General features: G+C 37.3%; 1 protein-coding gene across 4 annotated transcripts in view; it reads left to right on the top strand.

Moving 5' to 3' along the window:
- Positions 1 to 23,802, top strand: part of Tmc1 (transmembrane channel like 1) — a 244,315-nt gene that overhangs the window by 130,316 nt on the left and 90,197 nt on the right. For all 4 annotated transcript variants that reach the window (XM_023566058.2, XM_063249732.1, XM_063249731.1 and 1 more), the window contains 2 exons: positions 16,064 to 16,111; positions 20,310 to 20,469. Coding sequence is in view for 3 of the 4 variants with exons in the window: in XM_063249732.1 (XP_063105802.1) it covers positions 16,064 to 16,111; positions 20,310 to 20,469 (208 nt within the window). In the remaining variant the exon portion in view is untranslated. The remainder of the gene's footprint in view (positions 1 to 16,063; positions 16,112 to 20,309; positions 20,470 to 23,802) is intronic.

Here is a 23,802-nt window from a genome sequence, read left to right as displayed (position 1 = left end):
AAGCCAATTTCTAGCTCATGAGGGTAGTTTCCTAAAAGAAAGTGGCAGGTGCTTATTAACTTCTCCCTGTTCCTCGAGATGCTTCAAGCAATGGTTGCCAAAGAACCCCTGGCACCATTAGCATCTCCTGGAAGCTTTATAGGAAGCTAATTACTGAGTCCAGCCTAGAACTACTGAACCAGAATTTCCATGGAGCAGGCCCAGGGTTCTGTGTTTTTTAAAGGTTTCCAGGTAATAGGGACACATATTAAAAGTTGGGAGGCATTGATTTGGTTTCCTCCTGCTAGAGACCCTCCAGGATCTGGCAGACAGGTGAAGAGGTTTGGAGCCAGGATTCGATACCATAGAATTAATATACGAATTGGTGGCCTTTGTCCATGAAATCCATCAAAATATGCTCTCAGTACAGCAAAACTAAGTTAATGAATCAAATAATAACTCCATATCCAGTCATCAGACTACTGATAATTTTGCTTCAGGGTGAGCAAATGGCTTTAACCAATCTCTAGCAATTGATGCAAAATTTTGATTCCTGCAACTAACCATAAATAGATGCTGCTGAGGAATGTAGGCATTGTGAAAGGAGATCTAGAATTCTTAAATCTTTCACTAATCTTTTTAGAATTCCTTCTCTTTCTGTCTGTGCCCCCTCCCCTCAAACTTATAAATCTATGCACACTCAAAAATTTAAGCACACATGAGTTTACAATAAGATTTCACAACTCATGCAACTGGGAATCTTACTGTGGGACTGAGCAGTTTTGATGTCTGTGTGGTTACGATTTTTTTGAAGAGCCAGAGGTTAAGTTCTGTTAGAACTTCAACTGGACATGAGCTGCGAACTAGTTTCTGGGGAACACTTGGGTGAATAGGAACCTAAGCAACTTCTATGGCTCCCTCCAATCATGTGAAAAAGATACTGTGATGAGCTAGGAAACTGGTTTGCTGCAGTCTTTCTGGAATTAGAAAATAACTAAACTCAACAATCGAGGTAACTCTATTCCATACACAGGAAAGAAAGGCATAATGAGGAATTTAAAAATAACAAGCACCTGCATGTATTTGCTCCTTTGGAGCAGTCTCTCCTCATCAATATCAGCTTTATCTGTTTTCTGCCAGATTGTTAAGAGGCCAGGTTTAAATCTTATGTTACTGTTCTTCCGTGCAGCATATCATGCTTACAATTATAGTCTCAACACTGCGGACAGTAATCAAGATAAAATTGATTCTTGTCATCTGAAAAAAAATCTCTTCTATTCAGCATAAGAATATATCAGCAAGGTAATACGTCATCTTTTAGGATTTGGCAGACTGTCAGGCTCTTATTAACTGATCTCCACCCATACCACTGTTTTTCCTTTGCCTCGTAGTCATGATAATTTGTTTTCTGACTGCCAAAATACTGCCAAGAAACGGCATTGTAAACCCAAGTAATGGAAATCATACAAATTTTTCATTTCAGGCACAACTGATTATTGTTTTTTCTTTGTATGGAACTGACTTTATCATTTTGTGACACAGAAAGACCAATGACTGCAGGTCTCTGGTCTATTGATCAACATATGTGTGTGCTACAATTGTTCCTCCCATTGTGAACAAGAGAAAAAATGAATGACAAAGCTACTCACTCAAGAAGTTCCAATTTGGCTGCTTCTACTTTAACATTTTAACTTTTCCCTGATTGTTTTAATTCTAGAAAGACTGCAGCAAACCAATCTCCTAGCTCATCACAGTATCTTTTTCACATGATTGAAGGGAGCCATAGAAGTTGCTTAGATTCCTACTCACCCAAGTGTTCCCCAGAAACTAGTTTGTAGTTCATGTCCAGTTAGCACAGAACTTAACCTCTGGCTCTTCAAAGAAATCTTAACCACACAGGCATCAAAATTGTTCAGTCCCACAGTAAGATTCCCAGTTGCATGAGTTATGAAATCTTACTGTGAACACACATGTGCTTAGATTTTTGAGTGTGCACAGAGTTTGAGGGGAGGGGGCACAGACAGAGAGAAGAAATTCTAAAAAGATTATTGAAAGATTTAAGAATTGTAGATTTTCTTTCACAATGCCTACAATCCTCAGAAGCATCTATTTACGGTAGGTTAGTTGCAGAAATCAAAATTTTGCATCAGTTGCTAGAGGTTCGTTAAAGCCATTTGCTCACCCTGAAGCAAAATTATCGGTAGTCTGATGACTGGATATGGGGTTATTTTTTGATTTGCTAACTCAGTTTTACAGAATCGAGAGCATATTTTCATGGATTTCATGGACAAAGGCCACTAATTTCTATATTAATTCTATGGTATCGAACCCTGGCTCCAAACCTCTTCACCTGTCTGCCAGATCCTGGAGGGTCTCTAGCAGGAGGAAACCAAACCAATGCCTCCCAACTTTTAATATGTGTCCCTATTACCTGGAAACCTTTAAAAAACACCAAACCCTGAGCCTGCTCCATGGAAATTCTGGTTCAGTAGTTCTGGGCTGGACTCAGTAATTAGCTTCCTACAAAGCTTCCAGGAGATGCTAATGGTGCCAGGGGTTCTTTGGGAACCATTGCTTGAAGCACCTCAAGGGACAGGGAAAAGTTAAAGATGAACAGGCATGGCTAGCAGAGAAGCTAAGAATACCAAGAGAGACTTCAGGCTAATATTTTATTCTTAGACTTCACCTTTTGGTGGTATGATTCTTAATACCATCTCAGACTATTATGACACATTTGCTGGTAGAGTAAATGGTGTTAGGTAAAACTCAGGACAGACAAATCTTCCCAGAATTTTGGATGAAAGGCACCAAATATTGTGTCTAGGAATGTGTTAAAACATTTGACCAGTGATTATAGATTACTACATTATTTGCTTTGTACTAGACACTGCACTATGGTTATTACACCATTTGTTATTATACATAGTTTTTATAGCAGACTTGTGTGATGCTTATTATTGCTTCCTTTCACTAAGGCATAGGGAGTTTAAGTAAGTTAAGCAAACTGTAAGATGGCACAATATTGTAGCAGGGGCAAAAATCACACAAGACTGACTGAAACACACAAGCTCTCTCTGTTCGAGTCACCAACAACCTGAAAGCTTGAGCTGGGCTTTTTGTGTGTTTGTACTTGGTGGTGCGTGGGGAGAGGGGCTGTCTTGTCCTGTGGTATAACTTCAATATTCTTATTTTAAAAATTCAGATGAAGCTTAGAAACTTGTTTATATTCCTTAGTACTAGGCCAGTAATGGACACAAACCCTGTTTTTTGTGGCTGTCTTAGCTTATTCTTGTTGTTGGGACAAAGCACCTAGTACCTACAGTTTAAAAAGAGGAGAGGTTTGTCTTAGAACACCATTTCAGAAGTTTGAGTCCTTGCATGGTTAGTGGCATAGTGGAAGAGCCTGAGTGGAGGAAATTTGCTCACATCACTGTGGCCAGGAAGCAGAAAAAGAGAAAGGAGGTGTGGGGGAAAGACACATAGCTTTCTAGGTTGTGTGCCTAGTAACTTCTAATCGGGTCCCACTTCCTAATGGCAAATCAGCAGCAGCATTCTCATAATTCAATCACTTCCCACAAACCTTCCCCTTGAGTGCATAAGGCTTCTGGGGGATACCCCAGATCTAAACCATAACATTCCAGTTCCCCAAAGGGCTTATGCACATTTCATTTATGAAAAATGCATTTTTTTCCATCTCTTAAGTCACTAAAACCTTGATGGTTTAAGTCCAAGTCCAAATTATCCTCTGAAATTCAAGGCAAACTCTACTGTGAGGCCCTTATTAAAAAAAAAAAAAAAAGACAGTTGAACACCACTATCATACAGTGTGGCACAGAGTAAGCCTTCCCATTGCAAAAGGAGGAAGAGGGGGATAGAAAGGAATGGGACGAAAGCAAGGCCAAAACTCAGCAGGCCAAACATTAAATCTCATAGTTCAGCACTACGGTCCACTTGTGCTGATGAGATATGAACTCCAGAGGGTTTGGGTGGCTCTGACCGTATGGCATTGCTGGTTGCAACTCTCACACCTCTCTTGGGTGGCTTCACTTGGGCCACCCTCAGACATTCCATGTTCTTGACCTCTCCAGTTCTTGGGCTCTCTACTACACTACTGGCTTCACTCTCACAGCTTGATACCCACTGCCCTGTCAGGGGCACACTGCCTGGATTCCCAGGCCTTCTGAAATTTTGGTGGAAGCCTTCCTGACCCAACAACTTATATTCTGCAGGCTTGTAAAGTCAGCATCGTGTGGATGATGACAAAGTCTGTGGCCAACTCAAACAATAGCTGGGCCCTATTGAACAAGGGCTGCAGTGGCCTATGAGTGCCTGAGTAGCTGAGTGCTTTGAAACAAATCCCAAGGAATCAGTTCTCTAGGAGGTCCCCTTTCAGCAGTGAGGCTCTCTTTTTAAAGCAATTTTTTACTTTTGCAACTTTGAGCCTGCAAAAGCTGGAATCTTACTGGTCCCCAGGTTCCCCTCAAAGTATCCTTCCTGTAGTCCTTAGGCAGAGTGCTTGGCTTCTTTTTAATCTTTTTACAACCTCGCTCTATAAGGCACTGACTTTGCAGGTGCTTCCTTCTTAGGGAAAACTATTAAAAGTCTTTCCTTCCTAGATATCAATATAAACCTCTCTAACTGCTGCCAGCAGTACCCATACACAAGGCTGAAATTTGTTCTCTGCTCTTAATTTCAGTCTTCTGAAGTTTCAGGACATAGGAAAAATGTAGACAAATTATCTGCCAGTGCGTAAAATGCATGGTCACTGGTCCACCTGTCAATGGGCTCCTAGTTCTCAGCTGAAACCTCTTGAGCCTGGTCTGCAGTCTGCATTTCTATCAGCGCTCTGGTCTTCTGAGCCAAGAATCTTATGCCAAACTTGGTGTATAGCATTTTAGAGCTTGTATAGTTAGCATTTTTAAAACTTCACTAACTCCTCCCACAAGCCTGTTCCTAAAGCTTCTCAACTACATGGTCAGGTAAATCATCTCAACAACTCCACCCTTGGTACCAAATCTTGCTGTGATCACTTTCCTCATGTCATCACTGGGCACAATGTCTAATGCCTGCAATGTAAACACTTACCAGTCCGATTATTTAAATACAGGATGACCAAGAATTGCATAAGATAATTTAAAGGAAATACAAAAATAATTTTACCAAATTTATTCAATACAAGAGTTGACTGGTTGAAATAACAACTGCCTGAGCAACACATGGGACAGTATGTAAACAAACATGCTGCCTGAGTGATGTTTGGGGTAAACTATTACGTGGTTAAAGGGCGGGGGGGGTATTTTGTTCATATTATAAAAGTTTCAGTCAGTGTTCAGCAGGCTTCAACACATTAATTCCATGGTGGAAGAGCCTGAGTGGAGGAAACATCTCATGACAGCTATATGGCAGAGAAAGAAGAAAGGAACAGGGAGAGAGTAATATTGGAAAGTCCCCAGTGAGCCACCTCTTCCAAACAGACCCTACCTCCTCACAGCAGGTCTTTAGGGTTCAGTCGCCTTCCAAAAGCTGCACCAGTGTGTGCATGGCACGTTTATGAAATAGTCTTGATTTAAACAGTAACAATAGCCATGAACTTGAAGATTAGGGTTCATCCATGGAAATCAAATCGTGAGATGTTTATATTCATTGATCTAATGCCTGTTTACCGAAATATTTGAATAAATGTGACAAAAACATCTGAAACTCCTTAATGGACCTGGTCTCTCTCTCTCTCTCTCTCTCTCTCTCTCTCTCTCTCTCTCTCTTGCTCTCCCTTTCTCTCTCTCTCCCTTTCTCTCTCTCTCTCTTTCTCTCTCTGTCTCTGTCTCTGTCTCTCTCTCCTTTACTCACTCTACCAAATGTAATGTTAATCTTACTCAGCAGCACTCTCATGGGCATACCCAGGATAATCTTTAATGAAGTACCTGGCCCCCCTGTGGTCCAGTCAAGTGAAAACATAAATTGGACCTCCACACTCTTATTTAAGTACATGCTCTCTAACCCTGAGCAATGGGCTTGCATAGAGTAGCACACACTTACTGACTGATAGCAGGTGTCCTTAGAAGACAGCGCAGGTGCAGCAATCAATTCTTAATACCACATTCTTTTTCTCTATTTGCCCACAACTAATGCTGATGGAAAATGTTGTGATTGTTTCTTTTTACAATACAACTTTCCCATTGTAAAAAAATAGTATTTTGATTTTCCCTGTCTCTCCCTGCCTTGAATCTGGCTCAAGTGTCGATGGAGTTTCTGTTAACTTTCTAAACAAGATTCCATGAGGCTGGTTAAAAAGAATAACATCTACTAAATGAAGGATGCCATTTCATTTTCATCTTGCTCTTAGAGAAATTGATGTCAGGAGCCTAAATTTGGGTCTAGGTATGTGGTTCTGTTTTAGCTCCACTAAGAAATGAGTTGTTTTATATTCATTGTTCTTTATTTTATAGCAAACATTTGCTCCCTTTGAAGAACTATTGCAGGGGTTGACGCAGCAATGAATGTGGAAATAATCAGGATTTAAACCTTATTTATATTACTTATTGGTTATACACTCTTTGGAACATCTTGAGACTTTTATGTATCCAGTTTCTTTGTCAGAACAATGGACTTAGTGATACTTTAGTTCATGAGCCGAATTTTTTCCCTGATCCTGGGGAAGATGGCTGGGGTCATGTTTCTCTCCTAAGGTGGACTTCAGGAAGGGAAACAAAGATTTTGCTGAACACTTCTCTTTTTGAACTGAATTTTTCATGAACAGAAGCATTCATGAGCGGAAGTGCAACGGTACGGTTTTTGCAGTAGTATATTGTAGCAGAGATAAATCTTCAATGTCTATCTCCAGTTAGTTCACCCATTTTCACATCGAGGACAATGCTCCACCTTAGAGGAATCATGAATTACACTGTGTAAGAAACGGAGATCTGGAGTTTGTACTCAGGCTTATAAAGCTGAATTCTAATTCTACTACTTTTCTTCTGTGCAGTCTATAATAAGTCACTTAAGTTTTCTGATCCTTAAGTTTCTCAGCAGAAAAGTAGTGCTTGATAGAATTGGATTCCTGGTCAGGGAACCATATGATAGAATTCTGGTGTGGCTGAAAAGATAAGAAGTATGAAATATAAATGACCTTTATTTTAAGAATGCGGGGAGAGAGCCCCCAACCCTCTGGGGTCTGGCATCATCTCTGGGGGCTGGCATTCTCTCTGGGGTCTGGCAATCTCTCCATCGGACACGTAGAGTAGGGGCATACATGTAGCTTAGGTTTGGGGTCCTGCCTGAGGGGCATTAGTGATGTGCAGGTAGCCCATTGGTATTCATTTCGCGCCACAGGTAAATTCCTAGGGGCAGGGAAGATAGAGCTCAAGATAGAGCACCCTGGTTCCACCTCCAAGGCTTTACACCAGCTACAGTGTCCCATCTGGGCCAATATCCTTTCAGTGCTCATAATAACCATCCTTATTATGTTGTTTAAACATGAAACTAAACAAGAATAGTTGAAAAGTACTCAGAACAAAAGAGGATATTAATAATTTTTAGCTTTAAAAAAGCTACACGTGTTATATTAGACACTTTACATATATTTCCCTCATTACAAAAAAATGTGTTTTCATGGAGTTATCACTTTAGTAATTAACACTTGTGTATAATGTGTGGTTTGACAACTTCTGACTTTCACATACTTTAGAAAGTAAAATAATTAAAAATTCTTGATTGTGATCTTCGTGTGAAATATTTAACAGCCATGACCCAAATGACCCCTGGATAGGCTCATACATAGAAATTTCTTTCTCTATTCCTGTAATATTATGCTTAGTGTCTATGCCAATCATGTATGGAAAATGGTTTATTAGTATGGCTGTGACTTTCCAGCTTGCGTTACACATAGAAGGTACATGCTCAAAGAACTAAATGTTGGCTCTTTCTTTCTCTTTCTCTCCTTATTTTTTGAAACAAGGAGCAGTTGTGCTTCTCATGAAAGGGTGGTGTCTTAGTTACTTTTTACTTGTTGCTGGGACAAAATACCCAACATCTAAAATGAAGGAAGGAAAGGATGATTTCTTTCAGATCTTGGAGGTTTCAGTCCACAATCAGTTGGCTTCAAGGCAGGGTGGCATGGCAGGACAGTCTTTCATGGCGGCTGAAACAGCAAGGCCAAACTGGAGAGAGAGAGAGAGAGCGAGAGCGAGAGAGAGAGAGAGAGAGAGAGAGAGAGAGAGAGAGAGAGAGAGAGGAGAGAGAGAAGCCGTTACATCATATCCTGGCTCCACCCCTGGGCAGGTGCAGCACTCACACAACCAATTCAAGTGCTAGACACTGAATCCATCACAAATGCAAAATTGCATGAAGCTTGGGGGCCACTGATGTAAACCATGAAGGGTAGAAATCCCAGGAAAAGACACAGCCCTCAGAAGGGCAGAAGCCCATTCTATAGGTAGGGGTCAGGCGTGTGTGTTTTGAATACTTAATTTTGACATCCTCTGGATTGTCTCAACCTGACCCTTTATATCAGGATCAGGTTCTTGTTTTATACTTTCCAATTAAGCTAACTTACAGCTTTCAGCATTCCTTGGGAATTCTGCCTGTGATGGGTCTTCCTGGAAGGAAAGGAAACGAAATTTAGCTTTGGGAATGCTGGTCTTTGACTGAGGCCCAGGAGTTCCAGTCTCTTAATAGTACAATTTGAGTCATGATTTCTTGGTCTCCCTTTAAATTTATCTTTTATTTCTTCTGTCTTACCTCACAATAAATATTATTGGGATAACCACAAGCCATTTGGTGTTAATCTGACATAGCAGGCAAGTGTTTCCCAGCAGCCTTTCAGGTGCTTGATGTCTGTTCTAGCCAGAAGGCTCAGACTGTCACCAGCCAACCCCATGCTATAAACCAGCACACCTGCCGCATCCAGTGCCAACTATGTCTGTAAATCACAGGCCAGTTACAGATTTCTTAGAGGTTTAGCCTTAATATTATGGAGTCTGTGGGGAAAAAACTTTTACGATGGGTGGATAGATGGGCCAGAATTCTTAAAGATTTGTAAGGACACCTAGCAGTCACAGTTCTTTTTCATTAATTGATAACTGTGTTAATTAATATCCTTAGTTAAAGGTAGCAAAACCTACAAAGTGTGATTTCTAGCTAATGATTTGGGTTTTTTTTTTAATTGTTGTTCTTCTTTTCATTTTTTTTTTTCTTGGTGCTTTCACTGTTTGTCAGAAAGACAAATCTTCCAAATTACAGAAAACTACAAATCCAAATTCTGTATCTTCTGTTTCTCTGCTCCTAGGCAGTTCTTCCCACAAAGCTGAGCCTTCATCCTGACTCTATTCAACCCCCACTGCCTTTTGTTTTCTAGAAGACACTGATTAACATTTGCTAATGTATGCTAATGAGCGTTAATTATCATCTCTGATGTGAACAAAAGCAGTGCTACAGAGGACGGAAGGCTGGGGACAGAGTTCAGCCCGCCTTTCCGTGCTTCTTTATCCTCCAGGAACAATGGTCTGCTTTCACTGGTCTCACAATTCTTCAGTGTTCTTTGTGTGTTTCTTTTTGTTTGTTTATCTGTGAATCCTGACAACTGTTCTCCTTCATCACTTAGAACACTGCAGAAATGCTCTGGAGAACAGATCGATTCCTTTTTGTTCTAAATAATATAAGCATATAAGCATCCCTGCTTAAGAGTTTGTAGTTTCATCTTGTTGCTATTTTTGTGTACTGTTACTGTAAAAGGTTTTAGCCACAAACACTGGCAAGGGAATTTTTTTTTCCACCGCATTTCTTTACGGTGGTTGCCCTTACAGTGGTAACTGCAGTGGGAGAACACACACTCTGAATATATATTACAGCAGGATGGTTCAACCAGAAATGTTCCCTCCTCCCAAACAATCTAAAAGCAGAAACCAAACAACCAAAAAATCAAACCAAACAACAAACTCAAAACCCAAAACCAAACCAAACCAAAACTAAAACAACCAAAAAACCTCTTGCAAGTCTAATCACTTACTTTATCATTGTAACCACAGAGAATTCCAAATGCTTTTGTAAGTAGCTATTTATGTAAATGATTTATTTATGATTATGTATACTTTGGTTTTCTTTTTTTATTTATTTATTTTTTTATTTAAGGAGAAAAGAAAGAAAAAAAAAACAGTGAAGGGGGTACAAGTTATACAGATTTACAGAAGAAGGTTTTCTTAACGCCAACTGTCCGAATCACATAGTAAGGGCTGGCTTCGTTCTTTCTGGAGCTCTACGGACCATGTTGTGAGTTACCTGCAGCTTCTCATAAGTACTACAGCATATTACCTGTCATTCGAAGGACTATGCTTTACAGTGTTTTACATTTGCTTTTCCATCTAAGGGGTGGGAGAAGTTGGAAGGAAACCAGTTGTTCATTTTGGTCAGCCTGGATTTAATTATAATTTCTTGTACAATAAAAGCAAAAGAAAAAAGTACAAAAAATACGATGTGCATCCCCTTTACACACACACACACACACACACACACACACACACACACACACACATATGCATAGATATATATGTATATGAAATTTTATATATTCTAAAAAGATAGGTGATCTCTATTTGTAGTGAATTTCTTTTTTCTGCTTCCTGTTCTAGAAGTTAATCAAATGTATCTCCGTAGACTTCACCCGGCTCCATTTGAAAACAGCAGTATTTTATGTTGTGTTTTTAATAAAGCAACCATCAGAAGCTATTTATTCTCTCCTTCTTGGGGCCTCAAAAACTGAGTATCATCCAGAAGAAAAAACACTGGAAATGACTACTGCTGTAAATTAGTAGTGTGCCTGATTCTCGTTTCCCATTTAGGTGGCTGACACTTACCATAAATCAAAATTATTATTTTCTTTATAATGGTAAAACGACAGAAGTTTAAAATTCTAGTTAGTACCTTTAAGATGTTATAATATTGGAAAATACTCCCTATTATAATTTTTATAAACATTTTTATAGGGTATTTCTGAATGTGCGTGCACATGCAGAGGGAATATCACATTAGGTCTGTCATATTAAATTTTTTTCCCAGCTACCTTGGTGCTATTTAAGTGTAGTGATTTCATTCTACATTTCTTATCCCTGAAATTTTTTAAAATGCCTAATCGTATAAAGATTGATTAAGATACTTGGTTGATATGAGAATTAAGTAATTTTTCTCTTCATTCAGTGGCTTCCAAAATTATCATGCTCAATTCCATCAATTTAGGGGAGAGGTGCTGCTTAAAGCATATTTGGAACATAAGAGTCATGTAGTATTTGATAGGATTATTTCCAAAAGATGTGAAGTATAAAACAAAAGAGGCCTTTATTCTGAGAACACGGAGAGAGATAACTTGACACTCCCCGACCTCTGGAGTCCAGTGATCTCTGCACAAGGTGTGTGTGTGTGTGGGGGGGGGGTATATAAGTAGCCTAAGCTTCCGGTAGTGCCCCAGGGCCATTAGAGATGCACAGGTATTTCATTGGCACACGTTTGGCGCCAGGGGCAGATTCCTAAGTGTGGGGGGAGATAGAGTCACAGGTAAATCTCTAGGGGAGGGGAAGGTTCCGGTTGAGGCTTTCCTGGCTACAGTGCCCATCTGGGCCAAAACCCTTTCAGTACGTATTCATAAAACAGCTACAGCTCTCCTACAAATTCATCAGGGCAGCCATATATAAATGTAAAATATTAATAATACGTACCAAAGACAAAAATGCAATTTTTGTTTTATATTTAGTTTTCTATTTATCCTCTTCTTTTTTATCATTTACTGTAATTCTTAGTCCATTTCTGCTTTTCTCTGATTTTTATTTTTATTAGTGTATATTTTGCAGAATATAATGATTACACTAATTATGAGCAGATGATACATGTATATAACACATCCTAATTCTTTTTATTTTTGCTGCTTTGATTCCCTTCTTCCTCTCTTTTTATATTTTCCCCTTCTTCTCTTTTGAGCTCTCAGCTTTTCCTCTAATTTTCTTTCTTTCCCATATGTTAGTCCTACAGGTTTGAATTGGCAAACAGTAAACCCAAATATGAGTGAGCAAAGAGTATATTATTAAGTTGTTCGGTCTCTTAAAGTCTTTAGCAGCACAAAAATAAATCAAAAGAGCAACAAAGTGAAAAAAAGTATTAATAATCTTACTTGTGTTTTTTCTATACTGTTACAGGGAGTGCTTTTCACAACTGTCGTCTCCAGCTTTTTGATCTTATTAATCTTCCTCATCAGTATACAAGAACATCCTAACTAGTAACACATGCTGTCTCTTACAGTTCCACACATGATCTTTTAGAGCTATGTGGATTCAGGCTTTGGCCCACAGGGCTTCACTAAATCTGCATCTGTCAAGATCACCATTGACCTCCACAGTGGCAAATTCCATGATGGGTTTTCAGTCCTCACTGTAGTTCACTTAGCAGCCCCTGAGGCATCTCTTATGAGCATCACTTGCCTTTATAATGTCTCATTTTTCTTCTCATTCACTGTTGTTCATTCTTAGACTCTGTGGTGGGTCCTTTTTTGACCTGTCCTTTCACTTTGAATCTTCTTTTTTTCTGTTTTGTTCATATATACTCCTTGTCTTAGTGACCTCACCTGGTCTCATGGCTTTAAATATCATCCATAGTTAATAATTCCATAGTTATATTTCCAGCCATCCCTGAGTGCTCAGCTGCCTACTTGATGGCATGAATGGATGTCTAATTGAGATCTCAGTTCTAATACATCAAATTGAACTCTTGACATTTGAAATCTCCCGTGCAAACTATTTTTCCAATAGTCTTTACCTTACTTTTTACTTACTTTTTTAAAAGCAAGTTCTTGTTGCCCAGGTCAAAAATCATGCAATTTTCCAAATTCCACACTGATAATACAGGTTCATTAGCTAAAATTTGATACTATGTCAGTGAGGGCACAGGTTAACATTTCTCAAAAAAAAAAAAAAAAAAATGTAGGCATAGGCAAAAGTTTCCCCACGTTATATGAAAGGGTCTGAAGTTGACATCTCTTCATATATACAAAGTAGGGAGCAAAACACAAAAGCCTAATAAATTTGAAGTATTTTGCTTCTGTAGCCCTAACAACCTGGTTTAAATCTATATCTCATTTTAAATGTCAGTTATAAAAGCATGCTTTCTCTTACATGAGAAATAAAATATAAGAGAGAAAAGCTGTATGAAACAGTTCAAGTATGTCCCCAAATTTGTTTTATATTTTTCATAAATTTTTTTAAAAAGGGAGGGGGAGTTATCCTTTTGCACCAAATAGCAAGACTCTTTAAAGGCAAGGCTACTTTCCTGAAGCATTCAAACTCCTACTCAGAGCATTTGTTCTGCACATTTATGTGGGTACATAGTGAGTGCTAACTGAGTAAATGCATTTCAGTTTCCAAAGTTATCTGGGGCCATGAACATTGCTTAAAGAACCAGATACGGTAGAGGAGCAGGAGCTATCATTCCACTTTTCTGGCTACTTGATCACTATGTGATTCTGTAGAAGCACAAACCACTTTCTACCTTCTATATTAAATAAGAAAGCTCAGCGTAACATCCTCTTTTCTGAATTATTCTAGGGCTTCTTTACCATGACATTTTGCTGTTGTTTCCTTTTACGGCTTTTAATTGCTGGCTCCTCTTACATGAAATGAGGATCTGGGTTGCCTAGGAATTCATCTGCTCATCTTGCATATTTTTTTCTTAAATATGCATACTTCAATGCAATTTTGCTTGCTCCTGCCAACATTTTGACAGACTTTCCTCTCTGCTTTTTTCACTGTCCTCCCATCCCTCCCAGGAGAGATGGGTTATTTTTAAAGTACAAAATCAATAGGCTTTGGGAAGCAGCCAGAGCATGAGGGGTTAGTATGGTTGGGAATAAACTACGAGGGATTGCCGAGAGAAGGGATGGCAAGGACCCATCCTACAGACTGAGAAAGACCGTCTGCAGCTCCCATTGAAGTATTTTGAGCTTTTTCTTTGCACAGACTTTTATGGAGAGGGTTCTTAGCTTGGTTCTTGAGAATTATCTCTGTTGAAGGAAATACAAACTAATGTTGTGAGTTATTTTTTAGGCAAAATCAACTTTGGTCTGAGAATATTGATGACGTCTTAAGTTTCTTGATTTTAGTGCTGTTGTTTAGTTTTTGGTGCCGATGATGCTTTAGCTTAGGGTCTGAATTAAGAACAAAAACAATTTTGTCCAAATCACTATAAAAATGACTCTTGGCTAGAAAAAGCACCACCATCAGGTAAAGGCACCAGCTAATAAGGTCGTGGCAGTGATCACACTCAGACCAAGGTCAGGACTGGAAGGCCAATGCTAGAGGGGGAAAGGGACCGTTTCTTTGACACTGTAGTACTTCACTTAAGAGACTGTAGCTCTCTTTGTTGTTCTCTGTGTGACACCACAAAGACGTCTTCATTTCCAGAGGACATGATCCATGACTCCAGTCCTCTGTCACCTGCTTGTTACAGAAAGCTGAGTATTTGCACATCTTATTGGCTTGGAAGATATTATTTTGTTATTTTTATTTAATATAGGATCTTTTTAAAACTACATTTTCAATCATTTAGTAGTTTTAAGTTTTATTTGATTAACCAATTAAGTAAATGCAGTGATCATCACTAGTCAGGATAATATATTGCACATTAATTATTTTTGGCTTTGCTTTCGATAGGTACGATGCAAGACAGGTCAGCATTTGCTATTTGTCCTCAACTATTTTTGTGTTGCACAGATAGGATCTTGCTCCACAGCTAATCTTGCATCATTAAAATGCCTACCTAGGGAATTCTTTTATTGAAGAAAGTTGGTGGTAGCATTAATTACAAATATGAGTCCATGACCGATTATAGAGAGCAGAATGTCTTCTTAGAAGTGTTTGCCTTCATTACTGCAAGCTCTCAATAGTGACATAAACAACTTTGTCTTGTGCAGATCTAGTTACATCCAGCAACAGAAGGCATAAGCTCTCTGAACAAAAGAACATTTATTTTTACATTCCAAAGCTGATGTTAAGTGATAACATTTTTGCATATCCTAAAAATTTTTATGCAGATTCTATGTAAAGCAAAAAGTGCTTCTACAATAATCTGCTTTGTGAATGGAATTTGTGTACTTGGCTTATGCTGCCTTTTAAATATGCCTATCGAACTTCAGACTAAGAATCCTTAATAGTGTGATAGTACAAACAAAACCAGAGGTTGTTTCACCCACGCACAGCAAGGTTGTTCATCATCTTTAATGGTTGGATTTGTGCCATTTTATCTTAAATACATATATAAAGTTATATATTATATGAAGTTACTGGATTTTGTTTTTTAGGGAATACTATACTCAACTTTTCTAAGGTAAACTGTCAAGTTTGGTTTCTGGTTGATTCACTAAACGTGTGATCAATGAACCCTAAGCTGACATTAGGAAAAAAACCCTACAAATTAATATTTTTTCCATATTACTGTGCCATTATTTTTTAAAATAAAATTGTTATATTCCTTTATAAAAATGAAACAAAACTAAAAACAATGGTTTATGAATATGAAATTGAGAATGAGCGGAAGTATTATCTTATCTTGGACCCACAGGTGAGTCACATACTGGGAAATTTAGGCTATCTCAATACAATATCTGTAGAAATAATCAAAATAGGAAAATTCAGATTTTGATAAAATTGGTTAGAATGAATTATTCTCTATTTTTAAGTAGTTAATTTGGTTATAACAACCTAATTGGTTTGGGCATGTGGGTATAGTTTTACTAACACTTTAATTTCTCATAAAATGAAATGACCAACAAACCCCAGTATCCTGATTGTAAAACAGAGTTTATTGCCATTGAAGTTATTTTGAATTAAGTTGATCGGCTTATAGCTAATCTGCAAATCTCCAAAGGCAGTGAAACAGAGAAATCTTTACGCTGTATTTGTAGAAGGTGCTGTGGTTGTGTATCATTAATAAATAATGTTCATTTTGATAAATTTATTGAAAAATGTTTTTAATAGCTGCACAAAAACATTTATGATGAAGGTAGCAATTATATGGATGTTTAAATAATTGCTATTTTTTTTTCTTTCTTCAACAGTGCAAATCCAAGTGGAAGAAAAAGAAGATGATACTGAGGAAAGCTCAAGTAAGCAGGGGTGTGCCCACGCAGGACATATTTTACGTGGACAGCAGTGCATGCAGGGAATTCTGTCACTTGAAGGCTTTGCCTGTGTAGGAGCCAGGAGCGAACCACACATAGGCACAGGACCGTGTGTGGCTGCCTTTGAATGTTCTTACAAGAGAGCCCAAGTTCTACCAGTAGAACCCTTACCCTAGGTTCTATTCAATCCACACACACATGCATTCACTCGTTTATGAGTTGTCACTAACCACTAGTGATGGTCCACAGCAGTTGGCTTTTTCATTTCTTTTCTCCTTTTTCCCTGGGAAAACCTTTCGCTCTAAAAAAATTTTCTTTAAGACTAAATCTATTATGTTGCCTGAACTGACCAGGTGGCTCAGTTAAACTAGAAGCATCTGTCTCTTTGGTCCACATGTATGAGCATTTTGTCTGAATTGCTCTGGGGTTTTTTACTTCGTGTAGGCACAGTTCACCAGCAGGAAGTATGAGCTCTTCCTGGGCACCCAGACCACCCAGAGATGGGAGCATGAGAGAGACCATGGTAGAAGTAAAAGCTTTGATTTTCCCAAAAATGAAAGGAAGAGCAGCATCTAAAGAAGTGTCCACTTAGGGGAACACCTATATTATCAATTTAATACTCAGAGTGCTGTGTGGCAGCCGGTCAGTGCAGACAATGCCCATTGTCTCTATGCTGCGTCTCCCAAGTGAAAGCAGCCCAGCGCCTTGCATAGTTCTTTGTGCTATGACTTGAATAGAAAATTGAATCCACCCCAAAAGACAGTACGGTGCCCAAGTTTGGGTTTAGTAGCTGACCACAAAATACTGTTTAGAATTTGAACATTTGTAAAGGAGACCGAGTTTTAAAGATGGCTTTTGTTTCTAAACGATAACAATTTTAATGACACTCATCTCATTCGTGGTAAAGCAGTGCAATGGCTTTAATAGTTTAGTCTTTTCCTTTTAAAGAATTCAAGCAAGATTTTGTCAAGACACCCCTCCTACATTCAGAATTTCCCTTTAGAAATTTATAAAAGCTAGTGTAAAATTTAACTGCACTGTGTTTGAGGTAATGTCAACCTTCTTGTATGATGCCAGCACTGTAGAAGTTGTGGCACCTATTGGTGACCCAGAGTCTGATTGTTCTGGTGAGTGTTTAATAGATCCTGAATGTGCGCTCTGCGTTTGTTAGGCACTGTGTCCTATAAATGCTGATTAGGGCAAACTGGCTGATTACATTTTCAATATCTTCACTTCTTTTTGGGATAAGAACATATAGGTTAAGACCTATCCTCTTAAACATGTTCCATATGTTATATTACAGAGTAATAAGCAACTGATGCTAGGTTCCCAGTGGCCACCAAAGTCTTCAGTTACTCAGCTTCCTTAAATAAAATGCTGTAGTATTTTCATAAAACTGCGTAATTCCTCCTACTTTAAGTCTTCTTTGCATTACTTGTACTATTTAATGCAATGCAGATATCCTGAAAACAGTTGTTAAGGTATATTACTTATGGAATAATGATAAGAGAAAAAGTCTTGCTCAGGAAGGACACAATTTCCCCCGAATATTTTTAATCTGAGATTTATTGAACCCATGGATGTAAGGTCAAGGACACAGATGACTGACTCTAAGCTGTTTTTCTTGGGTAATTACAATTATGTGTTCATTTTAAATGAATGTCTCATTCAGAAATTTCCTGTTTCCCCCTCTCTTCCTGGGCTCTGGAAACACATTTCTGCTTCTATGTTTCAATAGTTTTGTTTGTTTAGACCAGATCTCACTATGTAGTTTAGGTTGGCCTAGAACTCACTATGTAGCCCAGGCTGACCTTGAAATCCTAGAGATCCTCTTGCCTCAGTTTGCCAAATGCTGGGATTACAGGTGTGCACTATTATGCCTTTGTTTGAATAATTTAATACTTCATATAAGTACATAATTTGCCCTTCTATTACTGATTTATTTCACTTTATATCCTCAATGTTCATTCATACTGTCATATATGGCAAAAGTTCACGTATCTTCAAGGCTGGGTCTTTCATTGTTCGTATATTCCATATTTTCTTTACCCATTCAACTGTTGCTGGACATTTAGGTTGTTTCTATATCTTGGCCATTTTAAATAGTACTGCAACGAAAGTGACAATGTCTCTTCAGTATCCCAGTATCCATTCTTTTGGATACGTGTCTGAGACTGGAATTGTCTGAATCACATGGTACTTCTGTTTTTCATTTTTTGAAAAACTATTGTCGTGTTTTCCCTAGTGACTGCTCAGTCTGAGGTTCCCCCCAGCACTAAATGAGGGCTCCAATTGTGCACCACCCTTGGCATTCCTTGTTGTATTTTTGACAGTAGTCATCAAACGAGTATGAGCTAAGGTCTCACTGTGGTTTTGATTTCTTTTTCTTTCTTTTTTTTTTATATCGGTACTGGGGATCGAACTCACGACCACCTGCTTGCAAGTCAGGTGCTTATGCCGCTAAGCTAAATCCCTAACCCTGTGGTTTTGATTTCCATTTCCCGAATGATGAGTTAGACTGGGCACATCTTCACACACCTGTTGGTCAAATGTATGTTTTTAGAAAATATTCCATTCAAGAACTCTTATCCTTAAAAAAACACTATTTTTAAAAATGTGCTATTACTTTTATGTCTATTTTGCTACTTAATTTCAGAGTTGTGTGAGTATTTAGGACATCAATCCCTTGCCAGCTCTCTGGTTTACAGATCTTTAACCTCATTGTGTAGGTTGTCTTTTCACTATGCTGATCCTTCCCTTTGCCGTACAGAAGCCTTTTTCAGTCTGCTGAGGTCTCAGTTATCTGTCTTCATTTTTATGATGTTTCCAGGTTTATTATTCTTTTTTTTCCAGTATGAATGTTGAACCCATGATCTTTTTACTGAGCTATATTCTCTGCCATTTTTTATTTTTTACTTTGGGACACAGTTTTGCTAAATGACTAAGTTGCCCAGGCTGAAATTCAATATGTGATCCTCCTGCTTCAGCATCTCAGAGTGCTCAGATTATAGAAGTGTGACACCACACCCAGATTTTCTTATTTTTTATTGAGAGTATTTGTCTCCTTGGAATCTGTTGTCATTTGATAAGAACTTTAGGATTCTTTTTTCCATTTCACTAAATAGTGCCCTTGAGAATTTGATTGGGTTGTGTGGAGTCTTCGAGTATTTTTATTTTTAATAATATTAAATCTTATAACCCATAAATATTCTATGTGATTATGATATATTTCCATTTATTTGTGTCATCTTAAATTTATTTCCTCATCATTTTTAAATTTTCAGTTTGTAAGTACTTCATCTCATTGGTTAAGTTTATTACTAAACATTTTATTCTCTTTCCTTCATTGTAAATTGAATTGCTGTATTAACTTCATTTTCATATTACATATTTTTGGTTTATAAAAATGCAACCGGCTCTTTTATATTGATTGTTGTATTCTCCAGTTTTCCTGAATGATTTATTCTAATAGGATTTTTGTGGATAAGTCAGGGCTTTCTACATACAAATTCATGTCATTTACAAACTGGTATTTTATTTTTAACTTTTTCTTCCTTGCCTAATTGCTCTGGCTAGAATTTTCAGTACTATGTTAAAAGAATGAGTAGGTATCTTTGCCTAACCTCCTATTCCTCCACAAAAAGTTTTTAGTTTTGTTTTTCACTGTTAAATATATTTTTAATTTTCTCATAGGGTTTTTTGTAAGTTGAGTAATTTTCTTCTATCCTTAGTTTGTTGAAAGATTTTATGTGAAAATGTGTTCAGTTTTCTTGTATATTTTTTTTTGCATCTATTCATGTGATACTGATATAATCATATGAGATTTTGTACTTTATTCTGTTAATGTAGTGTGTCACATTATTTGACTTCTGTGTGTAAACTAACCTTGCATTCCTAGGAATGTACTAACCCACTCCCTGCCCTAGTCATGGTCTGTAATTGTTTTAACATGCTATGATACTAAACTCTGAGTCATCTATTTGTGCAAATAAATGGAGACAGAATTGTAAGGATTAATAAAAAAATTAGGAGTTCCTATTCACATAATGGAGTAGATAAACCACAAAGAAAATGAAAATCTAAATCATTTATTCAAGTGATAACCAATAGTGTCTATGTAATTGTGTCACTTACTGTGCTTTTCTCTGACATTCCTCACTGAATCGTTGACTGCTGTGTGTAGGTGAAGAAGAAGATAAACTACCCAGGAGAGAAAGCCTGAGACCGAAGAGGAAGCGGACCAGAGATGTTATCAAGGAGGACGACCCAGAACCTGAGCCGGAGGATGAAGAGACAAGAAAAGCAAGAGAAAAAGAAAGGAGGCGGCGGCTGAGAAGAGGAGCGTAAGTCAGTTCTGATACATACCTACCGGAAAGCTTGTGTATTCCAATTTCCTGACCCCGAGGGAAGAGCACTCACTTTAGGTGCTTGTTGACTTAAACATCAGTAATTAAAGCCAATCTCAGAAAGACCGGTTTTCCCTGAACTACCATTTTATTGCACTCACTTATACTTTGATAACTGAAAGGGAATTTAAACATGAATATAAATAAAAATGGACTCTGAGAGATTCCCTTGTGCAAGATGTAAATTGACATGAACCATTCAAATGTTATAGTTGATTTAACTATTTGGAAATTATCTTGTTAATTGTGTACACTGTTACAGAAGGAAAGGAGAAAAGTTTGAAAGAGTGGACCTAGGTTATTTCACTAGTCCAGGAGAGAGAAATGGATTTTATAGCTTTAGAGGGTTATTCACAAAACAAAGAAGAATGTGAGACAGAGTTGTATGTAGTACTCAAATCCTAAAATATTAACTAGCCATTTTAATCTTTAGAACCATGCATTGGTCTCTGTTATAAAGGAGGAATTATTCCATTTCTAGCATAGTCCTCTATCTTTCAGCTCAATATTTTATTGAGTGATTACTTTGTGTATGATACTATGTTAAGTGTTACTTAGCAAAAATCCAAGAAGAAAATCTCAGAGCTTTGAAAATTTGTGGGTGACAGGAGAAAAAGATACAGCCATGAGACACACCTAGGAACAGAAAATCTAGCTTTTCTGCTGTTGGAAGGTAACAGGGCTATGTGAATCCCCAAAAGGAGGCGAAAGTCAAACGTCTCTCAGTCTTTAAATGGTGAAGAACTTTCTCGAATGTTCTTCCAAGATGACACACTCCAGAACTCAGTAGTTTGATTATATTGCTCTTCTTTATTTTTCTTTCTTTTTTTTTTTTTTTATTGGTACCGAGCATCAAACTCAAGACCAAGTGCTTGCAAGGCAGGCGCTTATGCAGCTGAGCTAAATCCCCAGCCCCTATATATTGCTCTTCTTTATAAAAATTGTTATTAGAAGCAAGCAGATAAAAAGTTTGTCAGGTAGAGATTAGCTTTAATAGATGACGTTCTTTTTGAAGTAAAAGTATTATGCATGTTAATTTAAATTTTAAGTCTTATAAGGTAAATAAATAAATCCGATGTTGGGAAAATGGAAAGGGAATGGAAGGAGAGGCGAAAACGAAGGGATTTGAAATGTGTTATGTATATACACTAATCCTCAACTGTGAAATGTAATCATTTTGTATGAGGACATATACTAAGAACCCATATATATATATAATATACAGATTTTCCTTGTCTTCTTCCTTCTCCTTCTATTCTTTTGCTTCTTCCTTCTCAAGGTCCATCTCTGTCTTCATCGACTACTAAGACATCACTTGCTTTGAATTTTGACTCGGATTCTTTTTATACTTGTACTTTTTCAAGAAACTCTTTCCATGCAAAAGTGACATATAGCACAGTTTTAAATCCGATTTAATGTTCTGATTATTAGTGCTATTCTTTTCATAAGAGTCATAAAAGGATTTATTAGGAAGAAATTTAAAATATATGCTCAAAGAAACAGAGAGCAAGCCCTTGAGGGAAAGAGGCATGCTGCAGTTTGGAGGCAGGAATATTTATGTTTTGGTTATGGAACTTATGAAATTGTAAGAAGTTGTGTCTTGGTTTACAGACTTATCCATAGAAAGATAATGGCCCATATTACAGGCGAGAGACATAAATGTCACTAAATTATTTTTGGTAGATAATCTAATATATTTTGCATAAAAATATTTTTGAGTGTTCTCAAGTTGTTTTAAAATCAGATTTCTGGCCTTTATTTTTATCAACTAAAAGTGTTTTTAAAGGATTTTGTGTGTGACGGGGCTAGGAGAAAAGAAGTATAAACAAATCTAGGGAGTACTGATGTGGCTAATTGTGGATGATTGCAGTTGTAATATTTTTAAAAGTACACTTATTGTTAGTTAAAATTTTCTTTGTTTGATTTCTACCTTTTTTTCCCCTACCCAACCTAAGATTCTTCTTTCGAGTTTAACTCCCCTTCTCCCCTTTTTAGACTGAAATGTTTAGGTTAATGTCTCAGACAATTTCTGCTGCACCGACAAAACATTTGAAACCAACTAAAGCGAAGATTGCATTGATAACTGTGTCTTTGCATGCAGTTAAAAAAGACACTGTTAACAATTTGGAGTGTTTTCTAATAATATTACATACTTTTCTTGATCCAGTTTTAAATGAATAAGTAATGTATTTATAGTAATGAGTAATGAGGAGTTCAGCGTATTATGCTTTGTTTTTTCTGTCATTTAATCAAATTTAAAATAGAAAGTCTTGCACAGATTAGCCCTTAATTTTACAAGATGAAACATATGTTCATCTATCTTTTAAATATAATTAATTTTTCCTTGAAGTTGTTCTGAGAAAAGCAGTTTCTCTAATGTTTTTGAGATTAATGTTTCAATTGCATGCATATTTGAAGGTAAATTGTCCATTTTGCATTGGAAGATAGAGGATCCTCCTGGGAGAAATCAATAATTATTTTAAAAATATAGTATTTTCACGGATGAGGATATAGATTAGTGGTTGAGAACTTGCCAAGCATATATAAGGCCCAGGCTTAATCCAATACTGCCAATGAAATAAAACAAAACATACACTCACACACGCACACGCACACACACACACACACACACACACACACACACACACAGCCAAAAAAGAAAAACAAAACCAAGAACAAGAACAGTAACAAGAACAAAAACAGAACAAAACAGAATGAAGTGTGTAATCAGTGTTGGGAAATTTTCTAGCAGTGCTTTTCAAAAGTTGACTTGCAGAGCAGTGAACTTCGGCACCATGGTTAACCCACACAATGGAACAGCTCATTCATTCTTCCTTTGTGGCACTAAATTAAATGAGATTTTAATTTAGATACAATCTTTAATGGAAGCTCCAGAATGTAAATCTTCAAGGAGCTGACATACAGGTATCTCAAATTATTTTAGTTATGAAAGTTAATGTCTTAAAATATCAAATCATTGAATTATTAAAGTTTGAAAAAAATCTTTCTAATTCACTCCACTTTCTGGATAGTCTTTGGATCTGTTTTCTTTGTTTACTAGTTCTCTTTTACTGTTTTCAATAATGCAGTCATCTTTACAGTTTGGATTTGTGTCTGCAGGTTCCTAGAAACAATCTCAATTATTTTGATTGAAATGTATTTTTCTTTCCTTTGACAAATAAGCATACGTAAGATTTCAGATTAGCAAATTAAAAAGAAGCAAGCTGTGACTATAGATGTAATAAGAAAAATCTCAAGTATCTCATACCA

The sequence above is a fragment of the Cavia porcellus genome, unplaced genomic scaffold (genome assembly GCF_034190915.1).
Source record: "Cavia porcellus strain 051 isolate PalLab524CR breed Dunkin Hartley unplaced genomic scaffold, mCavPor4.1 scaffold_1, whole genome shotgun sequence".
NCBI lineage: Eukaryota > Metazoa > Chordata > Mammalia > Rodentia > Caviidae > Cavia > Cavia porcellus.
This window is presented reverse-complemented; position numbering and strand designations above follow the sequence as displayed.